This window comes from Sus scrofa, chromosome 1, assembly GCF_000003025.6.
Source record: "Sus scrofa isolate TJ Tabasco breed Duroc chromosome 1, Sscrofa11.1, whole genome shotgun sequence".
Taxonomy (NCBI): Eukaryota; Metazoa; Chordata; class Mammalia; order Artiodactyla; family Suidae; genus Sus; species Sus scrofa.
The window spans coordinates 141,489,202-141,515,696 of NC_010443.5; the positions used below are offsets into that span (position 1 = coordinate 141,489,202).

The window sequence follows — 26,495 nt, forward strand, 5'->3', positions numbered from 1 at the left end:
TATCTCTTTTTCTCTTTCTGACTTACTTCACTTATCATGAGAGTCTCTAGTTCCATTCATGTTGCTGCAGATGGCATTATTTTGTTTTTATGGCTGAGTAGTATTCCATTGTGTATACATACCACATCTTTCTAACCCAATCATCTGCCGATGGATATTTGGGTTGTTTCCATGTCTTGGCTATCTTGAATAGTGCTGCAATGAACATGCAGGGGGATGTGTCTTTTTTTCAAGGAATGTTTTGTCTGGATATACGCCCAAGAGTGGGATTGCTGAGTCATATGGAGTTCTATGTCATTTTCTAAGTTGCTTCCATACTGTTCTCCATAGTGGTTGTACCAGCTTACATTCCCACCAACAGTGCCAGAGGGGTTCCCTTTTCTCCACACCCCCTCTAGCATTTGTTATTTGTGGACTTATTAATAACGGCCACTCTGACTGGTGTGAAGTGGTACCTCATAGCAGTTTTGATTTGCATTTCTCTAGTAATCAGTGATGTTAAACACTTCTTTCCTGTGCTTGTTGGCCAACTATATATCTTCTATGGAGAAATACCTATTCAGGTCTTTTGCCCATTTTTCAATTGGGTTGTTGGCTTTTTTGTTGTTGAGTTGTATAAGTTGTTTGTATATTTTTGAGATCAAGTTCGTGTTGGTTGCATCATTTTCAACTATTTTCTCTCAGTCTGTAGGTTTTTTCTCTTTTGTTATGATTTCTTTTGCTGTGCAAAAACTTATAAATTTGATTAGGTCCCATTGGTTTATTTTTGCTTTTATTTCTATTGCCTTGAGAGACTGACCTGAGAAAACATTTGTAAGGTTGATGTCAGAGAATATTTTGCCTATGTTCTTTTCTAGGAGTTTGATGGTGTCTTGTCTTACATTTAAGTCTTTAAGCCATTTTGAGTTTATTTTTGTACATGGTGTGAGGGTGTGTTCCAGTTTCATTGATTTGCATGCAGCTGTCCAGGTTTCCCAGCATTACTTGCTGAAAAGACTGTCTTTTTCCCATTTTACATTCTTGCCTCCTTTGTCAAAGATTAATTGACCGATGGGTATCTGTGTTTATTTCTGGGTTCTCTACTCTGTTCCATTGGTCTGTATGTCTGTTTTGGTACCACTACCACAGTGTCTTGATTACTGTGGCTTTGTAATATTGCCTGAAATCTGGGAGAGTTATGCCTCCTGCTTGGTTTTTGTTCCTCAGAATTGCTTCGGCAATTCTGGGTCTTTAGTGGTTCCATATAAATTTTTGGATTGTTTGTTCTAGTTCTGTGCAAAATGTCATGGATAATTTGATAGGGATTGCATTGAATCTGTAGATCATTTTGGGCAGTATGGACATTTTTACAATATCAATTTTTCTAACCCATGAGCATGGAATATGTTTCCATTTCTTTGAATCCTCTTTAAATTCCTTGATTAATATTTTATAGTTCTCAGGATATAAGTCTTTCACCTCCTTGGTCAGGTGTATTCTCAGGTATTTGATTTTTTGGGGTGCAATTTTAAAAGGTATTGTATTTTCATATTCCTTTTCTAATATTTCCTTGTTAGTATATGGAAATGTGACTAATTTCTGAATGTTAATCTTATATCCTGCTATTTTGCTGAATTTATTGATCAGTTCAAGTAATTTTTGGGTTGAGTCCTTAGGGTTTTCTATATTTCTACATATAGTATCATGTCATCTGATTACAGTGACAGTTTTGCCTCTTCTGTTCCAATTTGGATAAGTTTTATTTCTTTGTTTGTCTGATTGCTGTGGCTAGGACTCCCAATACTATGTTGAATAAAAGTGGTGGGAGTGGGCATCCTTTTCTTGTTCCAGATTTTAGTGGTAAGGCTTTCAGTTTTCCTCCACTGAGTATTATATTTGCTGTGAGTTTGTCATAAATGGCTTTGATTGTTAAGGTATGTTCCCTCTATACTCACTTTGGTAAGAGTTTTTATCATGAATGCATGTTGGACTTTGTCAAATGCTTTTTCTGCATCTATTGAGATGATCATGTGGTTTTTGACTTTTCCTTTGTTAATGTGGTGTATGATATTGATTGATTTGCCTATGTTGAACCATACTTGTGAACCTAGGTTGAATCCCACTTGGTCATGGCGTATGATCTTTTTTATATGTTGTTGGATTCGGTTGGCTAAAATTTTGTTGAGAATTTTTGCATAGGTTGTGCATTTTTTTAAGTCGACAATTTCAAAAAGACATAAATCAGAAACAGCAAGATTGAAGAGATGCACAGGGAATGCAGGGAGCATCCTACCTTTTTGAGCCAACCATGCTCCCAGAATCTCCACATGATTGATTATTACCCTGGAAGCTCTCTGAATATCATCATTTTTTTTTTGTTGGGGGGTTTAGGGCCACACCCAGGGCATATGTAAGTTCCCAGGCTAGGGGTGAATTGGAGCTGTAGCTACCAGCCTATGCCACAGCCACAGCAACACCAGATCCAAGCCACATCTATGACTTACACCACACCTCACAACAACACGTGATCCTTAACCCACTGGGTGAGGCCAGGGATTGAATCCATGTCCTCATGGATCCTAGTCTGGTTCATTACAGCTGAGCCACAATGGGAACTCTGAACACCATCCTTTTCCGTGATCAAAATCTTTGGTTACTGATGATTCAAACTCCAGGCTCCTTCCCCCAGAAGTCAGTGGGTAGGGCTGAAAGTTCCAAACTTCTAAAGGTGTGGCTGGTTCCCTGGCAACCAGCCCCCATCCTGAGGGACTTTCCAGAAATCACTCCATTAACATAAAGCCTAGCTGTGGTTGAAAGAGGTTTGTTATGAATATAAAGACACCATCATAGCTTGTATTACATAGGAAATTCCAAGGGATTTAGGATCTCTGAACCAGAAATGGAGACAAAGACCAAATACGTATTTCTTATTATAGATCACAAAATCACACTGCCTCCTCTACTAGAACATTAGGTCCAGGAGACAATTTTTCCCTATGGTCCTAGTGCCTAGAATAATGCCAGATACATGGTGGTCATGAACAAGTATTTGCTGAGTGAGGAAAATGAAAGGGGCTCGTCCAGGGGCCAGCAAGAGGGCCTCCTTAGAGCTCGGTGGTCCAGACAGCCAGCCCCAGAGTCCATCCAAGCCTCATCCTAAGGGCTCAGGCAGCTGAGAGTGTCTGAGAGTTTAGCTGACAGAACACATTCAAACCCCAAACCTCTATGGAGCCATCTTAGAGAGGTTTACATACCACTGCACATGTGTCAGAAGAGAAGTAATTCCACAAGGGTCAATGGATCGTGCAGTGTGGAAACCTTCCAGGAGGCCAGATGAGTGAGGCCTTGGTAGAAATACTGAATTTGGACGGGTGAAGAGCAGGTGGGGAGAGGTTCCAGGCTTAGGGAGCAGTGTGACTCACAGAATCTTGGAACCTTAGAGTGGAATGTAGATGGGATTGAACAAGGCCTGTTCTGAGAAGGGTAAGGAGACCTCTCCCCTGGGGCTGGCGGGGGAGGAGGGCGGGGCAGAGGCAAATCAGCAAGTTGGTGCCAGTTCCCCTGAGGGCCTCATCGGACCTCGCCTGAGGAGTCAGCCTTTGACTTTGTAAGCAGAAGGGGACTCCTGTAAGCTCCTGGGTAAGGAAACAAACCCAATAGTCAAGCAGGTCAAATAACCACTTTGGCTACCTGGGGACTGGCTATAGCTGGGAGACTAGGTGGCAGGGAGACCCTCCCTGAGGCTCTAGGGCAACCCTGGGGATACTGTAGGGATGGGAAATGGAGTGAACCAGTAGGCCTCAGGGACTTGTCAGTTCAGCAGTTGGGTCCAGTGATGGTTGATCCTTCCCTGGAGGCAAGGGAAGTTGTGGTCCTTTATGTACTGTTAAGACTCAGTTTGGAATTCCACTGGTCCACTGTGAGATCTGATTTCTCTCCCTGAAAATGCAGGCACTTCAGTCAAACCTTTCTCTGATCTGGGCCTCCACACATCAATATGGTGCACCTAGGAATGGTGGGGGGAAGAGGCTTGATATATGACATGGGTCATTTTCTTATGACCTGTCACACTATCATCCTTAAGCTGGATTCTAGTAAACACTGTGGTCTGTGGCAGGGGTCTCTGTAGAGACGTGAGCCCTTGGCCTGTCTGGCTGGGGTGTAAGATAGGGTTTGGGAGGTGAGGACCATCCTGAGAAAGGGTCATGGAAAAGAAACAAATGATTTGAGCAAAGCCAAGGGAGTGACTTGTCAGCAGGCTCCGAGGGAGGAACCCAGGGCCAGCAGGTGTGGCTAAGGTGGTCCTTTTGGCGTTGACAGGGTGTCCCAATTCAGGAAGAGAAATGAGGGGCTGGCCTGCAGGAGAAGGAGGCCAATATCCCCCTCAATCCAGACAGGCAGTACCTCACCCACCCCAGCCACAGTCTCCAGGGCAAGAAACCCCTGCTTCTCATCTCTGTAATTCTAAAGCAGAAGGCCAAACTGTCACAGCTGTACTACATCTGCAGAAGTGAGCATTCCCCATACCTTCTGACATGCCCAGCAGCTGCCCACCCTTTCTGATTCCCCATGAATACTAAGGGGTTGACAACAGTGCCACAGCAGCCACTTTTGCCATCTCTGTCACCCCCGCCCCCCATAGTCATCTCCAATGCCCAGTCTCTGTCTGAGTCACAGATGATACTTCCGAATAGAGCACACAAGGTATATTTTGGCGCTGAGGGTTTACCAGAGAGGAAAAGCGACTGAAATAGACCAAACCAAAGCTTGCCTTTCCTCATTGAAATATCCCTCCCTTAAATTAAAAAAAAAAAAATCCTATGTAGGGAAATAAGGAAAGACGATGATCATGAAATTTAAAAGTCTAGTTCACCCAAGAAGTTAATCTGCAGGTAGGTGAAGTCTGGGCAGGGTGGGGAAAAGTGTAGAGGCTGCGGAGAATCCGCTGTTCTCCATAAATAAGATTTAAAAATCGGATTAGCGTATGCCATGGCTCCTCTGAATTTTGATTCTAGTTAAATCCAGGAAGAGGTTCCCAGGCCAGGTCCCCTAGACCCTTCCCTAGATGGGCCCTGGATGAGACCGCCAGCCGCCAGTGACTGCGGTGCCTTTTCTCCCACCCGGGGCAGCTTCCTCTCTCCTCCGCTGGCGGGGCGCTTCTGCAGTGTGCTGGGACCCAACTGATGCTTCTGGGAAACGAAACCAAGCCGCGCTAAAGTTTCCAGCTTGACTTGTTTCCCGCTCTCTGCGATGTCCCAGGCGGGGCGCAGGGCGGGGCGGGGCTGGGAGCCGCCTCGGCGGAAAGGCCCGGACCCGTGCGAGGACAAGGGGGCTCTGTGCAGCGTCAGGCCCCGAAGGCGGTCTGGGCGGGGCGGGTGCTGACCGCGTCTCCGTGCGTCCCGCAGGCGGGGAGCCCGCGCCGCCGCACCCGGGCCGCCGGCGATGATCACCTAGGAGGCTGGCGCGGGCGGGCGCGAGCGGTGAAGGAGCCGGGCGCGGCGACACGCGGCCATGGAAAGGGAGCCGGCGGCGGCCGACGAGTCAGGGCCACCGGGACGGCGGCGGCGGCGGCGGAGGCGCCGGGAAGGCAGGACGCGCACCGTGCGCTCCAACCTGCTGCCGCCCCCCGGCGCCGAGGACCCCGTGGCGAGTGCTGCCAAGGGCGTGCAGCGGCGGAGGCGGTGCGGGGGCACGCAGCACCTGGCCGACAACCGGCTTAAGACCACCAAGTACACTCTGCTGTCCTTCCTGCCCAAGAACCTGTTCGAGCAGTTCCACCGCCTGGCCAACGTGTACTTCGTCTTCATCGCGCTGCTGAACTTCGTGCCGGCGGTGAACGCCTTCCAGCCAGGCCTGGCACTGGCGCCCGTACTCTTCATCCTGGCGGTCACAGCCTTCAAGGACCTGTGGGAGGACTACAGCCGCCACCGCTCTGACCACGAGATCAACCACCTGGGCTGCCTCGTCTTCAGCAGGTGAGCAGGGCGGGGCAGCTCAGGGTCCGCGCTGGGCCAAGGCGCTCCTGAGAACTTGGCGTCCTGCATGGCGTGAGTGGTACCGGTCAGGGAGACCCGGAGAGCAGCTCAACTCTGGGCGGAGGGCCGGGCCTCCAGGGATCAGGGGCCCAGGAAACCCTAGACTCAGCACGCGCGGGGATGCCCTGACCCTGATTGTTACTTAAAAGCCGCGATGGACCTGGAGTGATCCTAGGGCTGGAATCCAGCCGATGCTGGGTGTCCTTATTCCCAGCTGTCCTGCCTTATAAGTAAAAAGGAGGGAAATCTATTTCTTGGCTCCCTAGCCTGAAGTCCTGCCTCAGCCTTTGGCCAGGCTGTGAGGGCCAGGATGTTGAACATCTTCAACAACTTAGGAGTGTAAAGCTTGGTCTTAGACAACATCCCTTCTTGGGACAATGGAGTGAAACTGCCCCCAGGTTCTGACATGCCAGGCACAGACCAGATAAAAGGGCAGAGGTAGGAACAGCGGCATCCATGTACTGATGTGAGCTGTGGGCAGGCCACTCAGCTGGGTTCCATCCCATATTTGACTGTTAAGTTTTCTTAAAAAAATTAACCCCAGGAGTTCCCGCTGTGGCACAGTGGGTTAATGATCTGGCCAGTCTCTGTGGAGGCGCAGGTTGGATCTCCTGCCTGGTACAGTGGGTTAAAGATCCAGCATTGCCACAGATGTGGCATAGGTTGCAGCCCCAGCTGGGGTACCATCCCTGGCCTAGAATTTGCATACACCATGGGGACAGCAAAAAAATAAAATAAAATAAAAAATTAACCCCAGTTTCCAGATGGAAAGACTGAGGCTTTGAGGGGTTTTTCAAGCCTTGCCCCCCGTTAGTACCAGGGAATGTACTTCCTCTGGGTTTCTTCTGCTCCTTCTCACTCTCTGCACCTCCCTGAAGTTTTGGACCCTCAGGTGGGGCCTGTCTGGAATACTGCTGTCTCTTCTGTCTTTACACTCTCCTATCCCAAGAGAGCCCCTTGCCTGCAGACCCACCTTGGAGCTTTGTCTGCTGAAGGAGTCCACCTCAAGGCCACACCCCTCAGGAAGGCAAATAGTCTTGGCTTCCAACCAAAGCTTAGCCCATCTTTTTCTTCTATCCTCTTTGTTGAAGTCTTGGTGTAGAGGCTTCTGAGTGAAGGCCATTAGCCTTGTTCAGCCTCCATCACATGTAAGTGGCCTCCAGGAAGCCCCTGGTACTCTCAGTGGGTCATGGTTATTCCTGCCTCTTAGATAGCTTAGATGAAGACCATGAATGCCTTTGAGTATCCCTGACCCTCCCAGCAACACTGGTTGTACTTTATACTTATTTTACAAATGAGTACAGAGGTTCAGAGAGGTTAAGTAACTTACCCAAAGCCACACAGCTGCTGTATAGTAGTTCTGGCATTTCATCCCGGTCTAAATGACTCCACAGCTTTTACAATATTCTGGTGCTTATGCTTCTTAAATTTATATAAGAATTGCCTGAAGAGTTTATTAAAAACAACATTTTAAAAATCTGAATCAAAGAATAAACAATTTAACCATTCTCAGGCTCCATCCCCAAAACATCTGACAAGCTCATTTGGGATTGTGCCCAGGAATCTGAGTATTTAATTAGCAAAGAGGTGATGCTTATACAGTGGCCCACCTTTGAGTAATGCTGCCCTGCTTGCTTTCAAGGGGTGGCCATTGTCCAGTCAGCAAGCATGACGTTGATGGAAAGGGCTGTGGGATTTCCTGGCTCCTGTTCACCAGACTCCTGAAGCCGAGAAGGGAGGGGGCACCTTTACACAGACGTCCTTACTGTCCCCAGTGACAGCACTCCAGTCTTCTGCGCAGCATGACCCTGGTGGGGCTCCAGGTTTAAGTCTTTATACACATACCACTTCCTGTTTTTACTGAGCTGGTAGCTCCTGTAACCTCCTTTTTAAAAATACCGAGGCCTCAGGAAACATCATTTATTTTCAGTTTATAGCAACCATCACCCACCAACCCCCCAAAATGCCCACAAGAAAACTCAGAGTAGAACCCAGACACAGTGGGCTCCATGACCTCAAAAGTCTTCCTGGGATTCTGAAACCTTCATCTCCCCCTTGGTTCCACCCGCCCAGGTTCTCCTCCCCTTCTACCCTGACCCCACCTGGGTTCTCAAACACTCAGTACAGTCCTTGGCGGGGGCAAGGCCTCAGGCGCTAGGGTGCTTTCAGGAGAAGTTGCCTAGCACCTCCCAGCTCCCAAGTTGAATTCCTTAAATGCTTTTCTGCAGAGAGAATGTGTCTTCTACCTGGGGAGGGTCTGTGGGTGTGAGATGGGTGGCAGCTGTGTGTGGAGAGGAGGCCTGTCTGGAAGAGAGTCATCGCTATTCAGAAATCAAGTCAGGCTCCTCCAGGCCCAGAAAGCCTGGATTGGTGCTTGCAGGCCTGGGCTCTGAGGCGTGTGGATGTCAGAGCTCTCCTGTTGGTCTTCTGACCTGGCACCTGTTGCCTTCCATCCTCCGTGTGGCTGCCTGGTCACGCCTGCCCTGAGCTGTTCCTCACCGAGCCAGGACCCCACCTGGGGACCCATGGCACCTTGAGGTGTGTCCTCAGGGGGCTTGGGTGGGGATCCTGGCCCAGTGAGGCAGCTCAGGAGACTCTCAGAGGAGGGCATAAGAGCGAGGGGCACGTGATAGGGTCAGGGAGCCCTGAGACTGCAACCAGGTCTTAATCTGTGTGTGAGGGAAGGGGCGAGGAGGAGGTGCGGCCTTGATGTCAGGATCTCGGTGGCTGACATTGAGACTGGCCCAAGAGTTACTACAGAGTTCCTTTAGGGCCTTTGGTTACTACAGAGACAGTGGGCTGCACAGCAGTGCACACTTGGTCTTCTGCATTGTGTCATTGCTTTGGTGGATGTGCCAATTGGAATTTAGTCAGAGCGCTTTTAAAGCAGAGAGCAACCTTTAGTTGGGGAAACCTTGCCAGATGACACTGTCTCTAGACTGTGGCTTCTTTGGGACCTCCTCTGTGTTCTAACTACAGTGATTTTTTTTGCATCATTTATTTACACCCGTTATTTATGTGGTGTTTCCCAAATACCTGAGGTCTTGCATTCTCACTCTAGGAGACTCTCCCATCAGGCTTGCTAGAAGGGCAGGTTCCCAGTCCCCTCTCACCCCCCACCCCCGGCTCCGCACTGCAAGCCTGGGCTGCTGAACCCCTGCAGGTAGGAGAGCTGGCACCCACTCATGGCTCCATTTGCCCACACAAATCTGAGTAGTAATCCTCTGTTTCCAGTGCCTGAGCACACTGTATCATCTCCTGGATTTCAGACTATGTTTATGAAAATCCTCCTGAGCCACTCCAGCAGGACGAGAACGCAGTGGGTGATCCTGGGGGCTCATGTCTTGCCTGTGACTCCTGCCCTGCAGGAAGAGTCTGTCTGAGCATCACTCGGCTGTGGGCTGGTGGGATGGGGTGTGCATGGAAGACCTTATTGGTCATGTAGACCTCCTTTAGTGCCGGCGATGGCTGACTGGAGAAGCCACCTCCCTCAGGTTACAGATGGAAAGAAAGGGGTTGACCAGTTTCTCCCACCCCCCCAGTTGCACTCTGTTTCTAGTGCAGGTGATGCGGCCTCACGTTTCTGTTGCTGGGGACTTGGACTTGACTTTAGATGGTGGACACTGGCTTCCAACACCGAGGGAGCATCCAGGTGGGACAGGGCCAGTGCCACCAGGGTCAGTGAATGATCGCAGGGCCCAAGGCTGGAGGGGGCTGGCAGAGGAGAGGGGACAGGAGCGCGGAGCCAGCCCAGAGAATGGGTTCTGGTGGCTGGAAAGCACAGAATGGTTAGAGAAGAAGGGGTTGGAGGGAAATTGAAGAAGAAACATTCAGAAGGGGATTTGTCTGGGATGGGTGAGAGGTGGAAATGGGGAAAGCACTGTCATCCACCTCTCCAACCATAAGGCGAGTGGGTGACACATTAAAACCAGCCAACCTTACTCCCGCTGCCAGAAATGAAGCGCGCCTCTGAGGGGCGCAGCCTGAAATGGAGGTTCTGGGCTGGGTGCAGACCCTGCTGGGCCTGGACCCTGCATAAGCCTCCCTGCCTCACCTCACTCTGTTTCCTAATTTGTCAAGTGGGGTGCTGGCCCCAGGTCCACATGCCCTTTCTGGCTCTGATCCTGTAGCCCTGAAAGGGAGGGGCCCTTGTCCTGTGGCCCCCCCTACCCTGCCTGGGTTAATGTGTAATTTTTGGATGACAGACGCAGGCACCTTTCTGTGTCTGTCTCTAGGAGGGTGGAAACAGCAGCGCTTCTACATGTATTAACCTGAGGTGACCTTTCCCTGAATCTTTGGGGCCTTGGGTGCTCCATTCTTGGATTTGAGTGTGGCATTTTGGTATCTTTCTATCTTTTGGGAAAATAGGTGATCAGGGCACGGTCTAATGCTTATCTTGGAATTACATTAATTTTTGTCTCTTTGTTCCTTTAATTCTCACGCCGTTTCCCAGTTCATCAAGGTTATCTGTACTACTTGCTTATCCTGGGCTTCATGATTTGTTTTTTCAGAAGAGCCTGAAATGAGACCCAACAACGTTTTCCCTTTGTTTTCTGTCCATTTATCTTGTCTCCACCCTCCTTTGCTCCCTTTCCTTGACAGCAGTCTCTTCCTTGCCAGCAGCAGACACACTTCACCCCTGGGAAGTACAGCATCTCTATCTTACTTGACGTAAAAGATTTGTGGGAGCAGGAGTTCCCATTGTGGCACAGCAGAAACAAATCTGGGGGTTCTCAGGCTAGGGGTCAAATCAGAGCTACAGCTATTGGCCTACACCAGAGCCACAGCAACGCCAGATCCAAGTCGTGTCCATGACCTATACCACAGCACACAGCAAAGCTGGATCCTTAATCCACTTAGCGAGGCCAGGGATTGAACCTGCAGCCTCATGGTTCCTAGTCAGATTCATTTCTGCTGCACCAGGACAGGAACTCCCGTCACATTAATACTGTGTCCCCAGAACTTAGTTATAACTGGAAGCTTTTACCTTTTGACCACCTTTATCCATTTCCTCCGCCCACACTTTTCACTTTCAAATTCCACATGTAAGTGAGATCATGTAGTATTTGTTTTTCTCTGACTTATTTCACTTAGCATAATACCCTCAAGCTCCCTTTATGTTGTTGCAGATGGCCAGATTTCATTCTTTTTTATGGCTGAGTAATATTTCATTTTATGTGTAGTTACTTTTGGAAGACATTTTAAAAGATGAATCTTGGAGTTCCCTGGTGGCTCAGTGGGTTAAGGATCTGGTGTTGTCACTGGTGTGGTGTGGGGGTTCATTCCCTGGACTGGGAACATCTGCATGCCACAGACATGGGCAAAAAAAAGAAAAGTTAAAATAAATGATAAGGCTTGGAAATATTGGGAGGGGCCTCTGTGACTGCTGGGGTTCTGCCCTTCACAATGGGGTGGGTAGGCCAGCTCCTTGTTGAACTCCCTTAAAGAGGAAACCCAGTGTACTTATTTGTACAAGACTTACTTTGCTATATATAGAGCATTGAAAGAATTTACAGGAAAAATGGAGAACTATTTTGATCTCTGCTTTTTTAGACTACACTTTGCTTGGCTTTCTATGTTTACTTGTTTTGCATTTTTCCAGAGTACTGTCTGTATGCATTGCCCCTGACATACCCTCTAGGTTATTTTTCCATTGGGAATACCGTAGGTTGAAATACTTTTGCCTACCAAACTATTTTTGTTAGGCAATAATGAATTCCTTTGCCCACTTTAATTCAACCAGTGGCAATTAAAACACCCTTAATGAGGTGGAGCCCTTGCTAGCAGTAAGATGCTGGGCAGATGCATCTCTTCTATGGCCCAGTCTCCTCCTTTAAGCAGGAGGGAGGACCATGGCTTCTGGGCTGCTGTGAAAGCTAGTGAGCTACTGAATAAGATTGCAGAGCCAAGCCCAGGGAGGAGGGTCAGTATTGGACCAGGGGAGCTGCAGTACACTTTAGTAGGAACCTGCCACTGATAATCATTGTTGCTAAGATCTTTTGGTCCAAATTTTCTTAATATTGTTATGACACTGAAGTAGATATACTTCTAGCCAAAACAAAGACCTTTGTCATTTTGGAGTTCCCATTGTGGCTCAGTGGGTTAAGAACCCAGCATAGTCACTTTGAGGATGTGGGTTTGATCTCTGGCCTTGCTCAGTGGGTTAAGCATCTGGGGTTGCCACAAGCTGCAGCATAGGTCACAGATTCGGCTCGATCTGGCATTGCTGTGGCTATGGCGCAGGCCAGCAGCTGCAGCTCCAATTTGACCCCTAGCTTGAGAACTTCCATATGCTGTGGGTGTGTCCATAAAAAGATGAAAGAAAAACTTTATCATTTAGCCTGTGTCATTTTTTTTTAATTTATTTTTTATTTTTTTAATGGCCATACCCTTGGCATATGGACCCTCCCAGGCCAGGGATCAAATCCAAGCTGCAGCTATGACCTTTGCCGCAGGTACAGCAACACCAGGTCCTTAACCTGCTGTGCCACAGCAGGAACTCCTAGCCCATGTAGTTTTATCCTGGGTAAATGGACATCTTTTGAAAGCATTTTGAAATATTGATAGTAGCTCGTGGACTCCCATTGCTAACTTCTTGGACCCCAGTGGCTCAAGCATCTTCTTAGAAATGCACTTCACTGGAAAAGCCTGACGGGGAAATGGTGATATTAAGGCTCTTTTTGTTTGGATTAATAATTAGAAAGCAGTGTGGAAGCTAATATAAAAAAGGGAATGTGTGTATATATATATGTACGTATGTATATATATGTGTGTGTGTGTATATATATGTATGTATATATATGTGTGTGTGTGTATGTATATATGTGTATATATATATATGACTGGGGTCACTTTGCTGTACAGTAGAAATTGGTACAACTTTGTGAATCAGCTATAATTTAAAAAAAGAAGAAAACATTGTAAAAAGTTTTATAAATCCACTGGATTTGGTAAAACCCTTTTGCTGTGGTTTTAAAAACATCAGATGAGTTAAATTCCTTGACCTATTTGGTGATGTCTTTGAATTTCTCATTTTCACCCATCCACCTTTCTGTGTAAAACAACCACCACCACCTCCAGTAAGTCTTTGGTTTTTCAAAAGGAGAATAAGCCTTGAGCAGTCTGGGTGGACTTCCTCCCATGATGGGCTATGGACATGCAGGGCTCCTCAAAAGAGGACCTCACAGTCCTCCTGAGATCCTAGAACTTAGAGTAGGAGCATCCAATCAGCTCAGGATCTGCTTTCACTTTTCTTGCACATCAGGTTTGCCTCTTTTGGAAATAGACTTCCCTAGAAAGGCCCGGGTGTGAATAGACTGGAGGGTGGGCTGGGTCTTAAAAGTCTGCCCCTTCTAAAGCTCTGGGAGCCCCTGAGAACATAACCACTAGGCCACGAGGGAACCCCATTAGCACTTTTCTGGTGGAAATGTCTGCCTCTGAAGGGATCCAGTATCTGAAGGGTTGATGAAAGGGAAGGAAGCTCAGGCTGTCACTGGGCACTTGCCTCTCCCCATCTGTCCAGCCCTGTCTTTCTGCGTGCTCCTCTGAAGGCTAAAGAAAGTCAGGTACAGGAGAGCTCAGCTTTGATTCCAATCCCTCTCTTTGGTCAGATGTGACACTGGGACTCTGGGTGATATCTGCCCTAGGTGTCAAGCTGCAGATGGGGATGTGGACATGGTCCAGGCATGTGGATCCCACCCATGGTTCCTTGGCTCCTGGTCCCACCAGCCTGGAACAAGGGCAGCACCCAGGCTGGGGGGCTTCTCCAGAGAGCGAGTGGGTGGAGAGGGCACCCTGGGGCTTTATTCAGAGGGTGTGGCTACCTCTCATCCACTATCTTCCAGTGCTGTTCTCTCCAGCTCCTGGGGAAGAGACACAGATGGGGCCTCTCCCCTTGCCCTTGGCCAAGCTGCAAATCATTTTCATTTGAGCTACAAAATCCCTCCACTCTCCATATTCCAATCATCTTTAGATAGCAGCTCAGGAAGTCTGTTGACTCAGAAAACTCAGAACACCCTGAGGCAAGAAAACAATGCAAGGAGAGAGTAAGTTGACAGGAGGGGGAGCAGCCTTCTTGGGGTGCTCTCAGCTTGTTTTTCTGAACAAACAAGCCGTTTTAAAACACATCCAAGCGATTTGTTTCCCACTATCTCCTATAGACAAATAAGGGCCGCAAATGTTCCCTCTTCTTTTAATAGCCTCAAGAAACACATGACATTTCTTTATTTTTGAAAAGAGTGCTTCTATAAAATTGTGTGAGATTTTAGCAGATATGTCTGGTTTCTCATGACTAATGGGTAGAAACTGAGGCTGTAACATTCCAGATCACAGTTATCATCATCATCCTTTACTTTTCCTTCTTTAATTTGCTGTGACAGACTTTGGTCACATCAGATGTGCGCGACTGTTCCTGGCACTTGTAAGTGGCATTGTAACATTTTCCACTTACAGCTTTTTTTTTGGAAAGAAAACCATGGCTTTCATGTAGGGTGGAAAGTTTGATTCATTACGTTGAGATCTGGTTGCAGTGTTGCTGTCTTGAAATGCTTGACACATGGCAGCAGGCTGGGGCACTGGCCCTTGGGCTCCTTCACTGCAGCTGAGCATCAGGACTGGGCCAAGTCCCAGGCCTGTGGTCCCCAAGACAGGGGCGTCTCCCTGGGGTCTGTGGATATTCATCACTGGTCACCATACTTCCCTGTTTCTTCTTTTATTACTTTCTTCTTTTTATTCTTTCTGTTTTCTGTCTCATGGATTCCTCTGCGAGTTCATGGGAATTCCCTCACTGTGTGCGAGGGGGCTGGAGGAGGGAACACTGTGTGTGTCTGTCATTCTTGGCACTAGTCCCAACTGGTACATGCAGTGACATTTTAAATCTGTTCCTGCTTCTTTAGGCCAGTATTACCCTTGTCTTCTTGTGTGTGTTCAGATGCTTTGACATTTGGGGCCTTGGCTCCTCCTAGGACCAGCCAATTCCTAGAGATAGCAAAAGGCTGACCTGTGAGTATGCAAACCAACCAATCCATAGGCCATACCCTATGAGCCCTTTTGTCAGACTGTCACACTCAAGGCCACCATTCCCCTTCCCCCAACCCCCAAGGCCAGGTACCAGGCAGCTGGGGATGGCCCCTATGCCCCAGAGCCCGCTGAAATGGTTCCTGGGCCTGCTTACCCTGCCTCTCCTGGTCCTTCCCATGAAAACCACAGGAAAAGCTCAAGCCCATATTTTCCCGTCACTCCCTCTGCCTCCTGACTGACCCTGGTGCTTTCCTCGGTGGCCTCTCCTCCTGGGAACCCTGAGAAACAAGCTGTCTCTTCACTGACAGTGTGTTGGCTTCACCATACCCGAGTAACAGTAAGACTTGTCTCCCCAGAGCTACTGCCCCAGGCCCTCTTCAGCTTCTTGTGTGTCTGACATCACCTTCTAAATTACCTACCTGCCTTTGTCACCACCTCATCTGTGGTCTCCCTTATTGCCACCAGAGCTGTCTTTTTTCCTTGGACTCTTGAAAAAAGAGTCCAGAGTGAATCTGGACATCTTCTGCACCTTTCAAGCTGAGCTGCAGCCCTGGACCTCTGTGCGCAGGGCCCTGGGCCACCTGCTGTGTTCATACCTGCAGCTCCTCTACCCTACCCAGCCTCCCATCCCCATCCCAGGCCTTTTCTCCAGGGCCAGGTAACTGCACCCTCCTGCTGCCATCTGCCCCTGGAACAGGAGCCCCTCCTCTGTACCCTGGGTGTCTGTGCCCCACCTGATCTTGATCGTGAAGGCCACTCCGAAGGAGGATGGTTTTAAACCTTTTACTAATGAGTGAGTTCTTGCTCTACCTACATATGGAAAACCTTCAAGGAACACAAAAATTGTTTTTAAAGGAAAACAACTTTATTTAATTGCCCCGTGATTACCTGAGAAATTAATATATCCCTTTGAATATTGGACATTACAGGGAGTTCCATGGTGGTTAAGGATCCAGCTTTGTCACTTCTGTGGCTCAGGTTGCAGCTGTGGCGTGGGTTCCATCCCTGTCCCCAGAACTTCTGTGTGCTGCGGGTGCGGCCAAAAGGAAAATAGGACATCGTAAAAATGAATATGGATGGATAGAAAAGTATTTCTTAAGCTTCATTATCTTCATCAGGGTTCCCAGTTCAAGAAGGGGCATAAAAGCCCTTTTATTTGTGTCATAATTTTACTTGAGGTTGGAGTTTATTAATCTTCCCTTTTGTAGAGGGTTCTGCTGGCTGGAGGCGGGATGTGCGGAGAAACACCAAGATGTGTTATCTCAAGGTCATTTCTATGGAATGGCAAATTCTCTCCTTTTTGAAAGTGTTCAAATTGCAATGTTAGGACATACAACCAGTGGGAACTAGTAAACATTCTACTGAAGTGAGTGGCACAGCCATTTTTTAATCCCTGTGTGCTTTGTGGCCTGTGCCATTTGTTTCTCCCATTCTGGCTCCTTCGTGTTATTTGAAGTGATAGTAAAGTAAGGTGTCACCCCCACTTGATGTGTCTTGAACAGAACTTTCTAGTGAAGGGGGCTTTGACAGACTTTTGGCAGAGAGCCATGCTGTCGTGTTTTTGACAAATATTTCAAAACTGTGCTTGAAGACCAGGGGAAGGAGGAAATAAGTGAAAAGGAGACTCCAGCCCTTTCTGACATGTCTCTTGAGTGTTCATGAATTTAGAGCTTCCAGAATCAATCAGGAAGAGCATCCAGAAATAGCTTCTAGAATTAGAAGGTACCTGTGGCAGAACTTGGGGGCTGGCGTGATTGACCCAGAGCTCACACATGGAGTTTCGTGTAAGTAGCCAGACATCTGTTGTTTATTATTATTATTATTATTATTATTTTATGGCTGTATCTGTGACATATGGAAGTTCCTGGGCCAGGGGTCAAATTGGAGCTGCAACTGTGGCCTACACCACAGCCACAACAATAATGGATCTGAGTCACATCTGCAACTTGTGGCAATGCCTGATCCTTAACCCATATCGATTGAACCTGCATCTTCACAGACACTATGTTGGGCTGAGCCACACGGCAACTCTTGTCTTCATTCCTGAATGTACCTGAAGCCCCTTTTCTATTTTGGATGCTGGGATGAAATCTGAGTAGATGGAAATCTGTGAGGTCAGGGATGAGGGGGAGGATGTTGAAAGAAGTTGTCTTCATAGGAACGTAAGAGCCAATGTGCAGGTGTGCGTGTGTGTGTGCATTTACTATCATGAGGGATGCAAATGACAAACCCCCTCACAGAGAAGAATGTCTCTTTTCTGCACCAAACCTGGGCACTGAGATGGGAACATCATACATTCCATCTATACAGAGGCAAAGTTCAGTCGGCGTCTTAGAGAAGATGCCTTGCTCCCTGCCCTTTAATTGCCTCTGCAAGAGAGAGTTTTCTTCTGTCTGTCTCTAGTTGTCTGTTTTGAAAATTTGTTTTAAAAATTTTTAGATTTTTTAAATTAAATTATAGTTGATTTAAAATATTTCCTGGAAAGTGTCCCAGCACACACACACACACACACACACACACACACACACACACACAAAAGAAACATAAAAAAGGGAATATATATATTTTCTTATGTTTTGAAATTTGACATCTGCAGAGGCGTGTCCTCAGGATTCTCTGCACACCCTGACATGGGTTTGAGTGGTGAGAAAAGACGTTGGAATGGCCCAGCCATGTTGGGGCCAATGGGGGTGGAGAATGGACCTTCTGCCCCTTGGGTTCACATCTGCTCTGGCACTGGTGGAGGCATGTGGAGTGACCAGGGTGGACAGGAGTTTGCACAGCTTTATGTTGTACCTCTGCTCCAACTTTAAGTTGCTTGAATATCCTGCAGCTGTTTAGAACACCAGGTTTTGAAATTCTGGTTGGCAGAGGAAGGTAACTTTAACATTTAAATAAAAAAACTCCTTGATAATAGAGTCAGATTTTTAGCGGTAAAAGAAACCTTATAAAATCGGAGGTGGAGTTCCCACTGTGGTGCAGTGGATTAAGAATCCAACTGCAGTGGCTTTGATTGCTGCAGAGGTGCCAGTTCAATCCCCAGCCTGGCACAGTGGGTTAAAGGACCTGGCATTGCCACAGCTGTGGTGCAGGTCTTAGCTGAGGCTCAGGTTCAGTCCCTGGCCCAGGAACTTCCCCATTCTGCGGGTGTGGCCATAAAAAAAAAAAAAAAAACCAGAGGTGACATTTGTGCCTAAGGTCTGAAAGACTTGACATTAATCATATAGATAATGTAAATTCTATTCATCACAGGGTGCAGAATGATGCCTTGCTGATAGAAATATCTCGAAAGTACAAGGTGATGTTTTAGTTTCTTGCAATTCATTAAAACTGGTAGAAAAATTGAACAACAGACTTCTGGTTCCAGAGTAAGATGGCATAGATTCACTTTTCCCAATTCCTTCCTACCATCAAATCCTAGGAAGAATTCAGCAGACAGCAGACAGAAGACCCAGGAAGCTGAGAGATGAAGGTGGACTGGTAGGGGACCTCAGCACATGAGGAATGACTGTACAGTGAATTCTCTGGGTCTCCTTTTAATCTGTCATGTATGGCTAGCCTGTGCATGGAGATTCCCCTTAACTAGACCTGCCAACAGGTATAGACAGAAAAAAGGTCCTTTCTGGCCATAGGGGAAGCCCAGTGGAGACCTGGGAGACCCCTAGCCTGCTCCACATGGGGACCAGCTGTACGAGTGCCCCCTGCAGGGTCAGAAGCTCTGGTTCCCTGCACTCCACCCAGTGGCATAAGGAGACCCAGGCCCACCTACTCACACCACAGCAGAAAGCAGTGTAGGGATGTGTCTTCCACTCACTTAGCCCATGTACAAAAATCCAGAGTAACATAATACTAACTGTGAAAGACTGATGCTTCCCCTCCTAAGAAAGAGAAGAAGACGATGTTTGACTCATCATTCTTACTTAATCCATTACTAGAAGTTCTTGTTATTGCAATAAGATATGAAAAGAAACCAGGAGTTCCCATTGTGGCTCAGTGGTTAACAAATCCGACTAGAAACCATGAGGTTGTGGGTTCGATTCCTGGCCTCGCTCAGTGGGTTAAGGATCTGGCTTTGCTGTGAGCTGTGGTGTAGGTCACAGACGTGGCTCGGATCCCGCATTGCTGTGGCTCTGGCGTAGGCCAGTGGCTACAGCTCTGATTCAACCCCTAGGCTGGAAACCTCCATGTGCCATGGGTGCGGCCCTAGAAAAGACAAAAAGACAAAAAGACAAAAAAAAAAAAAAAAAGAAAGAAAGAAAAAGAAACCAAATGCATATAGTTGGGAAGAAAAATAAAACTCAGTTTGTGGAAAACATTAAAATCCTAAGGAATCTACAACCCAAACCAAATCAAACCAAAACAACAACAAAAAAAGAGCTCATTAAGGTTTCAGCATACAGGAGTTCCTACTGTGGCTCAGTGGAAATGAACTTGACTAGTATCCATGAGGATGTGGGTTCGATCCCTGAATTCCTCAGTGGGCTAAGGATCTGGCATTGCTGTGAGCTGTTGGTGTATGTCAGAGACCTGGCTTGGACCCTGTGTTGCTGTGGCGGTGGTGTAGGCTGGCAGCTGCAGCTCCAATTTGACCCCTAGCCTGGGAACCTCCATATGCCATAGCTGTGGTCTTTATTTTTTTTTTTTTATTTTTTTTTATTTTTTTGTCTTTTTGCTTTTTCTAAGGCCGCCTCTGAGGCATATGGAGGTTCCTAGGCTAGGGGTTGAATCGGAGCTGTAGCCGCCGGCCTACGCCAGAGCCATAGCAACACGGGATCCAAGCTGCGTCTGCAACCTATACCATAGCTCACGGCAATGCTGGATCCTTAACCCACTGAGCAAGGCCAGGGATCGAACCTGCAATCTCATGGTTCCTAGTCAGATTCGTTAACCACTGAGCCACAACGGGAACTCCATAGCTGCAGTCTTTAAAAAAAAAAAAGTTACAGCTTACATGTAAAGCACAGGGAACTATATTCAATCACTTGTGATGGAACATGATAGAGAATGATGTGAAAAAAAGAGTGTATATATATATATATATGTATAATATATATAAAATATATAAAAATATATATAAAATATATAAAATATATAAAAATAACTGGGTCACTTTGCTGTGCAGCAGAAATTGACAGAACATTGTAGATAGATCAACTGTAATAAAAGTTATTTTAAAAAAAGAAGATTAAAGAAAGTTACGTTTTTGGGGAAAATAAGATTACAGCGAGATAGAAATCAATTACTTTTCTATATACTGACCATGGACAAATGGAAACTGAAATCATAAACACAAAAATACCATTTACAGTTGCTCCAAAGAAAATGAAATACTTAGGTATAAATTTACCAAATCTCATACAAGATCTGTATGATGAAAGTTACAAAAAGCTGATGAAAGAAGTGAAAGGAGGTCTCTATTAATGTCGAGGCATACCATGTTCGTGAATCAACATCATAGAGATATCCGTTATCCCTAAACTTATCTTTAGGCTTAACATAATTCCCCTCCAAATCTCAGCATGGTTTTCATAGACATGGGCAGGTTTATTCTCATATTTACATGGAAAAGCACAGGTCGTAGAATAGCCAAAACTGTTTTGAAAAAGAGTAGAATGGGAGGAATCCCTCTTTTCAATATTAATGCTTACTCTTGAGTTACAGAATTCAGTGTAGCATAGTATTGGCAAAGAGATAGTCACATAGATCAAAGAAACAGAATAGAGAACTCAGAAATAAACCCACACAAATATGTCCAGTTAATTTTTGAGAAAGAACCAAAAGCAGTTTGATGAAGTATAACACTTTAAGAAATTGTGCAGGAAGAATTGAGTATCCATAGGCAAAAAGAAAGGAGAGAGAAACAGACAGAGACAGAGAGAGAAGAAGGAAAGGAAGGAAAGGGAATAAGCCCTAAACCTAACATCTCATTCAAAAATTAACTCCATACATCTGAAACTGTATTGTAGTATTGTATACTTCAATGAAAAAAAATTAAAAAGTTAAAGAGATCATAGATTTAAATGTAAAACTATAAAACTTCTAGAAGAAAACACACATATATATTTATCTTTTCTTTTCGGCTGCACCTGAGGCATGTGGAAGTTCCCAGGTCGGGGTTTGAACTCACGTCACAGAAGCAACAGGGGCTGCAGCAGTAACTATGCGAGGTCCTTAGCCAGCCGAGCCACAGAAGAACTCCAAAAAATTTTTTTCAGGACCTAGGACTAGGCATAAAGTTCTTAGACACAGAGTTCCCGGGTGGCCTAGCCGGGATCCAGTGTTGTCACTGCTGTGGCACAGGTTCTATCCCTGGCCTGGGAACTTCTACATGTGTGGGCATGGCCAAAAAAAGTCCTTAGACTTGATACTGAATTCATTATCTATAAAAGGAAAAGTTGATTAATTGGACCTCACCAAAGTTAAAAACATTTGCTGTGGGAAAGAACCTGTTAGAGAAAGAGAAGACAATTTGTACAAAGTGCTGAAGACAAAAGTACTTGTATTCAGAATACAGAACTCTAAAAATTGAATGTTACAAAAATCCAATTTGAAAATGGGCTAGACATGAGGAGAAATTCACTGGAGAAGATATATAGATGGCAGTAAGCACATGGAAAATGGTCAGCATCTTTAGTAATAAAGAAATGCAGATTAAAACCACAAGGAGATATCACTGCACATCTACTAGAACGGCAAGAATAAAACAGTGATAACACCAAAGTTTGCCAAGAATGCCGAAAAACTGGATCTCTCATATATTGCTGGTGGGACTGTAAGATACACCCATTCTTGGAAATAGTCCTTTTAAAACCATAAATAGAATTTCTTTAGGATCCCGACTGTACTCTTGGGTAATTACCCCAGAAAAACAAGAACTTATTTTCATGCAGAAACCTGTGCACAAATGTATGTAGATTAATTCATAATAGCTCAAATCTGCCAACAACCCAGATGTTCAATGGGTGAATGGTTAAACATACTGCAGTCCATCCACACCAAGGTACTCAGCAATAAAATGGAATGAACTATTGATACCCAATGGCTTGGATGGGCCTTAAGGACATTTTGGTAAGTGCCAAAAGCTGGTTTCAGAAAGAAACATGCTACATGATCCCATTTATGCTGCATTTGTGAAAGAACATAATTCTGGAGATGGGGAACAGATTAGTGATTGTGAGATTAGAGGTTAGAGATGGAGACGGTGGGTGTAGCTACAAAGAGGTACGAGGGAGCCTTGTATCTTAATGTGGTGTTTATACGAGGTTACAGGTGGGATACTGTGTAGAAGGACACATACCCACAAGGGTGCCTCTAAAGCTGGTGATAACTGAGTAAATTCTGTAGCTTATATTCTGGTCATTTTCCTTGTTAAGTATTGTTGAATATTGTCTGGTTATGCAGGAATGCAGGGTGTTAGCCTGGGAGAGGCAAGCTGAATAGTGCATGGGCCCTCTCTCTACTTTTCTTTGCAACTTTCTGTGACTCTCTATTTTAAAATGAAAAATTTAGGAGTTCATGTTGTGGCTCAGCGGGAAGAATCCAACATAGTGTCCATGAGGATGCAGGCTTGATCCCTGTCTTTGCTCAGTAGATTAAAGATCCAGAATTGCCACTGTGGCGTAGGTCATAGGTGCTGCTCAGATCCCACCTTACTGTGTCCTGTGGTATAGGCCAGCAGCTGCAGCTCCAATTCGACCCCTAGCCTGGAGACTTCCATATGCCGCAGGTGCAGCCCTAAAAAGGAAAAAAATGAAAAGCTTAAAAGTGATCATTTTAGTATTAAGTACTCCAACTACTAAATATGAAAAGGAGATGCAGCAATTCAAGGTACCTAGGACCTGACCAGTGAGAACGTGAGGCTGCCAGGACCATGGCCTCAAGAGGAATCCCTGGTCTGCCAGGTTGCTGTGCTACTGCAGACCAGAGGGGCAGAGGAGGTGTGCCTGCCACTCTGTCCAGAGGTCCATGGTGTCTGACGTCACACGTCCCAGCAGAGATGTAGCGCTGGGGAACGACATCTCGTATGGGTGTAGGTATAAGCATGTAAGACTTATGAATAACTCTAATTAAAGGCAAATAGAAGAGTCTTGCTTTTATTCCAGACCTGACTTTAAAGAGACTTGGTCCTCTGATTATAAGCAATATATATAAAACACTAGGGGATATTAGCTTACATGCCTGGAAATACCACTAGTATTTTATCTTGGTGTCCTTTTATCTTATTATTATGAGCAGTTCAGAAAGTTATGTTGGAAGGGATGCAGTAAAGCATCCTGGAGTGACTTATTAAACCTGTCTCAATCCTGAGAGTGTCACCATCCTTTGCCTTTGAAATCGGTATTGTAACTGGATGCTGGGGGATGGCCAGTGTCCTCTAGAAAGAATGGGCCTGGGATATCAGCATATTGTTATGTCACAGTTGACACCTAGGTATAGGCTCATTTTTAATATATTTACAAGAGATATGCTATAGTGCATCAAATGTTCCTAAAATAAAACAAGCTTTCAGCCAGAGACATTCACCCCTGCAAGACAAGCTATACTCAACACTGGCCAGTGTCTTGCAGTCCTATGGGAAGATGAGGAAGTTCTCAATAGGAAGTGCCTCTGAAAACACCTTGATTGCTAACTGTAAAGAAAGGCGACTTCTAGAACGTCTTGGAGGAATGCCTGGCGCTTTCCCTGTTTGCTCATGGGAAATAGGTTTTAGGGAAGTGCCACATGCAATATCATTAATCAAGAACCTTTGTGCTTTTTTGTTTGTTTGTTTTTTGTTTTTGGTCTTTTAGGGCTGCACTGGCGGCATATGGAGGTTCCCAGGCTGGGGAGTCAAATCAGAGCTGTAGCCACTAGCCTATGCCAGAGCCATAGCATCATGGGATCTGATCCCTGAGTCCTCATGGATGCTAGTCATGTTCGTTAACCACTGAGCCACGATGGGAACTCCAAGAACCCTCACTCTTAATGGGACACTCCCCTTATAAGAGGCCTCAGGCACTCCGTTGCACAGGAGTTGAAATCTGCAGAAAAGAGAAATTTGATCTGCTTTTGAATAACAACCCTTATTGTTGGATTAATAAAATATTATATGGGGGGAGGGGTGAGAGAGAGATGGGTTGGGAGTTTGGAATTACCAGATGCAAACTAGTATGTATAGGATGGATGGACAGCAAGTTCCTACTGTATACACAGGGAACTCTCTTCAATATCCTTTGATAAGCCATAATGGAAGAAAATATGAAAAACAATGTGTATATATATATATATATATATGTATAACTGAGTCACTTTGTTGTAGAGCAGAAATTAACACAACATTGTAAACCAATTATATGTCAGTAAAGGAAATTTTTAAAAAATATTATCTCAGCTCAAATGGAGCTCTGTGGCCTTGAGCAGAGAGCTGAGTCCTGAAGCTGTCATTGGAATGCTGTATACTCTGGTCCAAGCTGGGGCTGCTCTCGGGCTTTCACATACACCGTTTGGCTTGGAAAGTTGTTGCCCAGCCCAGGCGTGACTCTGCTAGGGATGTGAATTTGTCCCAGGGCTGCACAGGACCTGAGCTTGTTTGGGGTCCTGGGCCTGGATTTGGTGCCTACCTTCTGGAGGCAGGTAACCTGAAATGAGACACATTCCAAAGTGTCAGTTAGGCCTCTGAGATTCTTATTGCTGAGTCATAAGCACTTTGAGTGTGTTGGTTTCACATTGAAAAATCAGAATATCCCAGTTTCTGTTATGTCTGGATCAGGTCAAACGAGAACCTGAAAACCTCAGAAGACTGGACCTAGATGGGGTACACACTTTCTGAAAGGGTCTTCCCATGGGGCCAGCTCCATGGGACCCCACTGTAAAGGGAAGCCAGTTTGCATGCCTCTCTGACAGGTGTGCAGCAGAATTAAATACCTCTGCCATCTGGCCTTTGATATGCTCAGCTTTCTTTCTTTTTAAAAACTGGTTATCTACCCCATTTTGCTCCAGTAGCATCTTAATAATTTTCACGTATTTTCTTACCCTTAATAAATTTTTAACTAAGGATAACCCTGTGACAAAATAATTTCTCTCTATAATCACTATTTCTCTAAAGATTGAAGGCCGTTTCATATTTAATGAGATGTACTAAAGTTAAAATCTCAGGGAGGTCCCGCTGTGGTGCAGTGGGTTAAGAATCCAGCTGCAGTGGTTTGGATCACTGCGGAGGCTCGAGTTCAAAGTGGGTTAAAAGGATCTGGTGTTGCTGCAGGTGCCATGTAGGTCACAGCTGCAGCTAGGATTCAATTCCTGGTTCCAGGAACTTCCATATGCTTCGGGTGTGGCCATAAAAAAAGATCTCAGTATGTTTGAGTTTTTAATAAAGTAGTGAATCTTATAAATTATAATATACATGAATCCATTCAAGTTAGCTTTCTCAATTGTATGGAAGGGGGAAGCAAGCCCTCCTGGGGAAACTGAATTAAAATCAGCTGGAGAGCTGCTTTTTCAGAGTCTATTTGCTTCCCTACATGACTATTTCCTCTTCTCCGCTCCCCATCCACTTTGCTGCCTTGGTTAGCAGTCATCGCAAGGCTTGGTCTCCTGGAAGGATTCTCAGTGGGAAACATGCTTGCTTCCTGCTGGTTTATTCTTCTGCTCAGGATAGAATGAGGTCTGCTAAGGAAGGCTGGTGACAACAGGCACCTCTTCTCTGGAAAGCAGCTGAATCTGTGCGGTTTGTACTCAGGGACTTAGGTGGACCCCGTTTCAACTTGGCTAAATTGGGGGTGTAATGACAGGCAGCAGTGTGGAGCTTCACAGACACACAGTGACACCTTCTGCTAAAGTTGTGGCTGGAACTCTCTAGAGCAGTCCTTATCAAAAGTGTGGTCCCTGGACCAGCATCATCAGCATCACCTTGGAACTTGTAATAGGTTTACATTCCAATGCCCTGTCTGTCCCCCACCAGCTGATCAGACATTGCGATGGGTGCTTTCATCTGTCTTTGGTGCTTGCTGAAGTTGGAGCACTGGCCCCAGAGCAGTGGTGCCATCAGCTGTCCCCCTCCTCTTGCCCTTCATACTGCCAAGGGCAGTGCCCCCAGACAGGCTCATCTTTCCAAGAGCATCGTCACCTAGTTTAGCCCTCCCTGAGCCATCTTCCCTCCTGCCCAGCTCCCCTTTTAACCAGTTGTACAGTGTGTTCCCCCTTTAGTTTGCCCAAAGCCTGCCCCCTGTCCTAAGCTGTTTCCTGCGAGCCTCCCTGATGACTAGGAGCATACAAATGACTTCCATCCACCTTGCTTTTTGTGAATCTGCATGGTTTCTGGTCCCTTACCAAATAGTGCCCATCTACTTAAGATAATAGGATCTTAGAGCTTAAAGTGCATTGCAGCTTATTATACCTTTGCTTGTTTTTCCCGCCAGCATGCAGAAGTTCCTGGGTGAGGGATCGAACCTGTGCCATAGCAGTAACCAGACCCCAGCAGTGACA

The 26,495-nt window shown here is 46.1% G+C and overlaps 1 protein-coding gene and 1 long non-coding RNA gene across 2 annotated transcripts in view; one reads left to right on the forward strand and one right to left on the reverse strand.

The window, feature by feature from the left end:
• The window catches only part of ATP10A (ATPase phospholipid transporting 10A (putative)), a 173,796-nt gene continuing 151,650 nt past the window's right edge, over positions 4,350-26,495 (forward strand). The window contains 1 exon segment of the mRNA XM_021098662.1: positions 4,350-5,954. Within this exon segment, the coding sequence (XP_020954321.1) occupies positions 5,491-5,954 (464 nt within the window). The 5' untranslated portion in view covers positions 4,350-5,490.
• On the reverse strand, positions 5,931-7,894 carry LOC110261522. The gene is made up of 3 exons (XR_002345713.1): positions 7,625-7,894; positions 7,345-7,458; positions 5,931-6,017 (listed from the first exon to the last, which is right to left on the reverse strand). It is a non-coding gene; the product is annotated as an uncharacterized LOC110261522 (long non-coding RNA).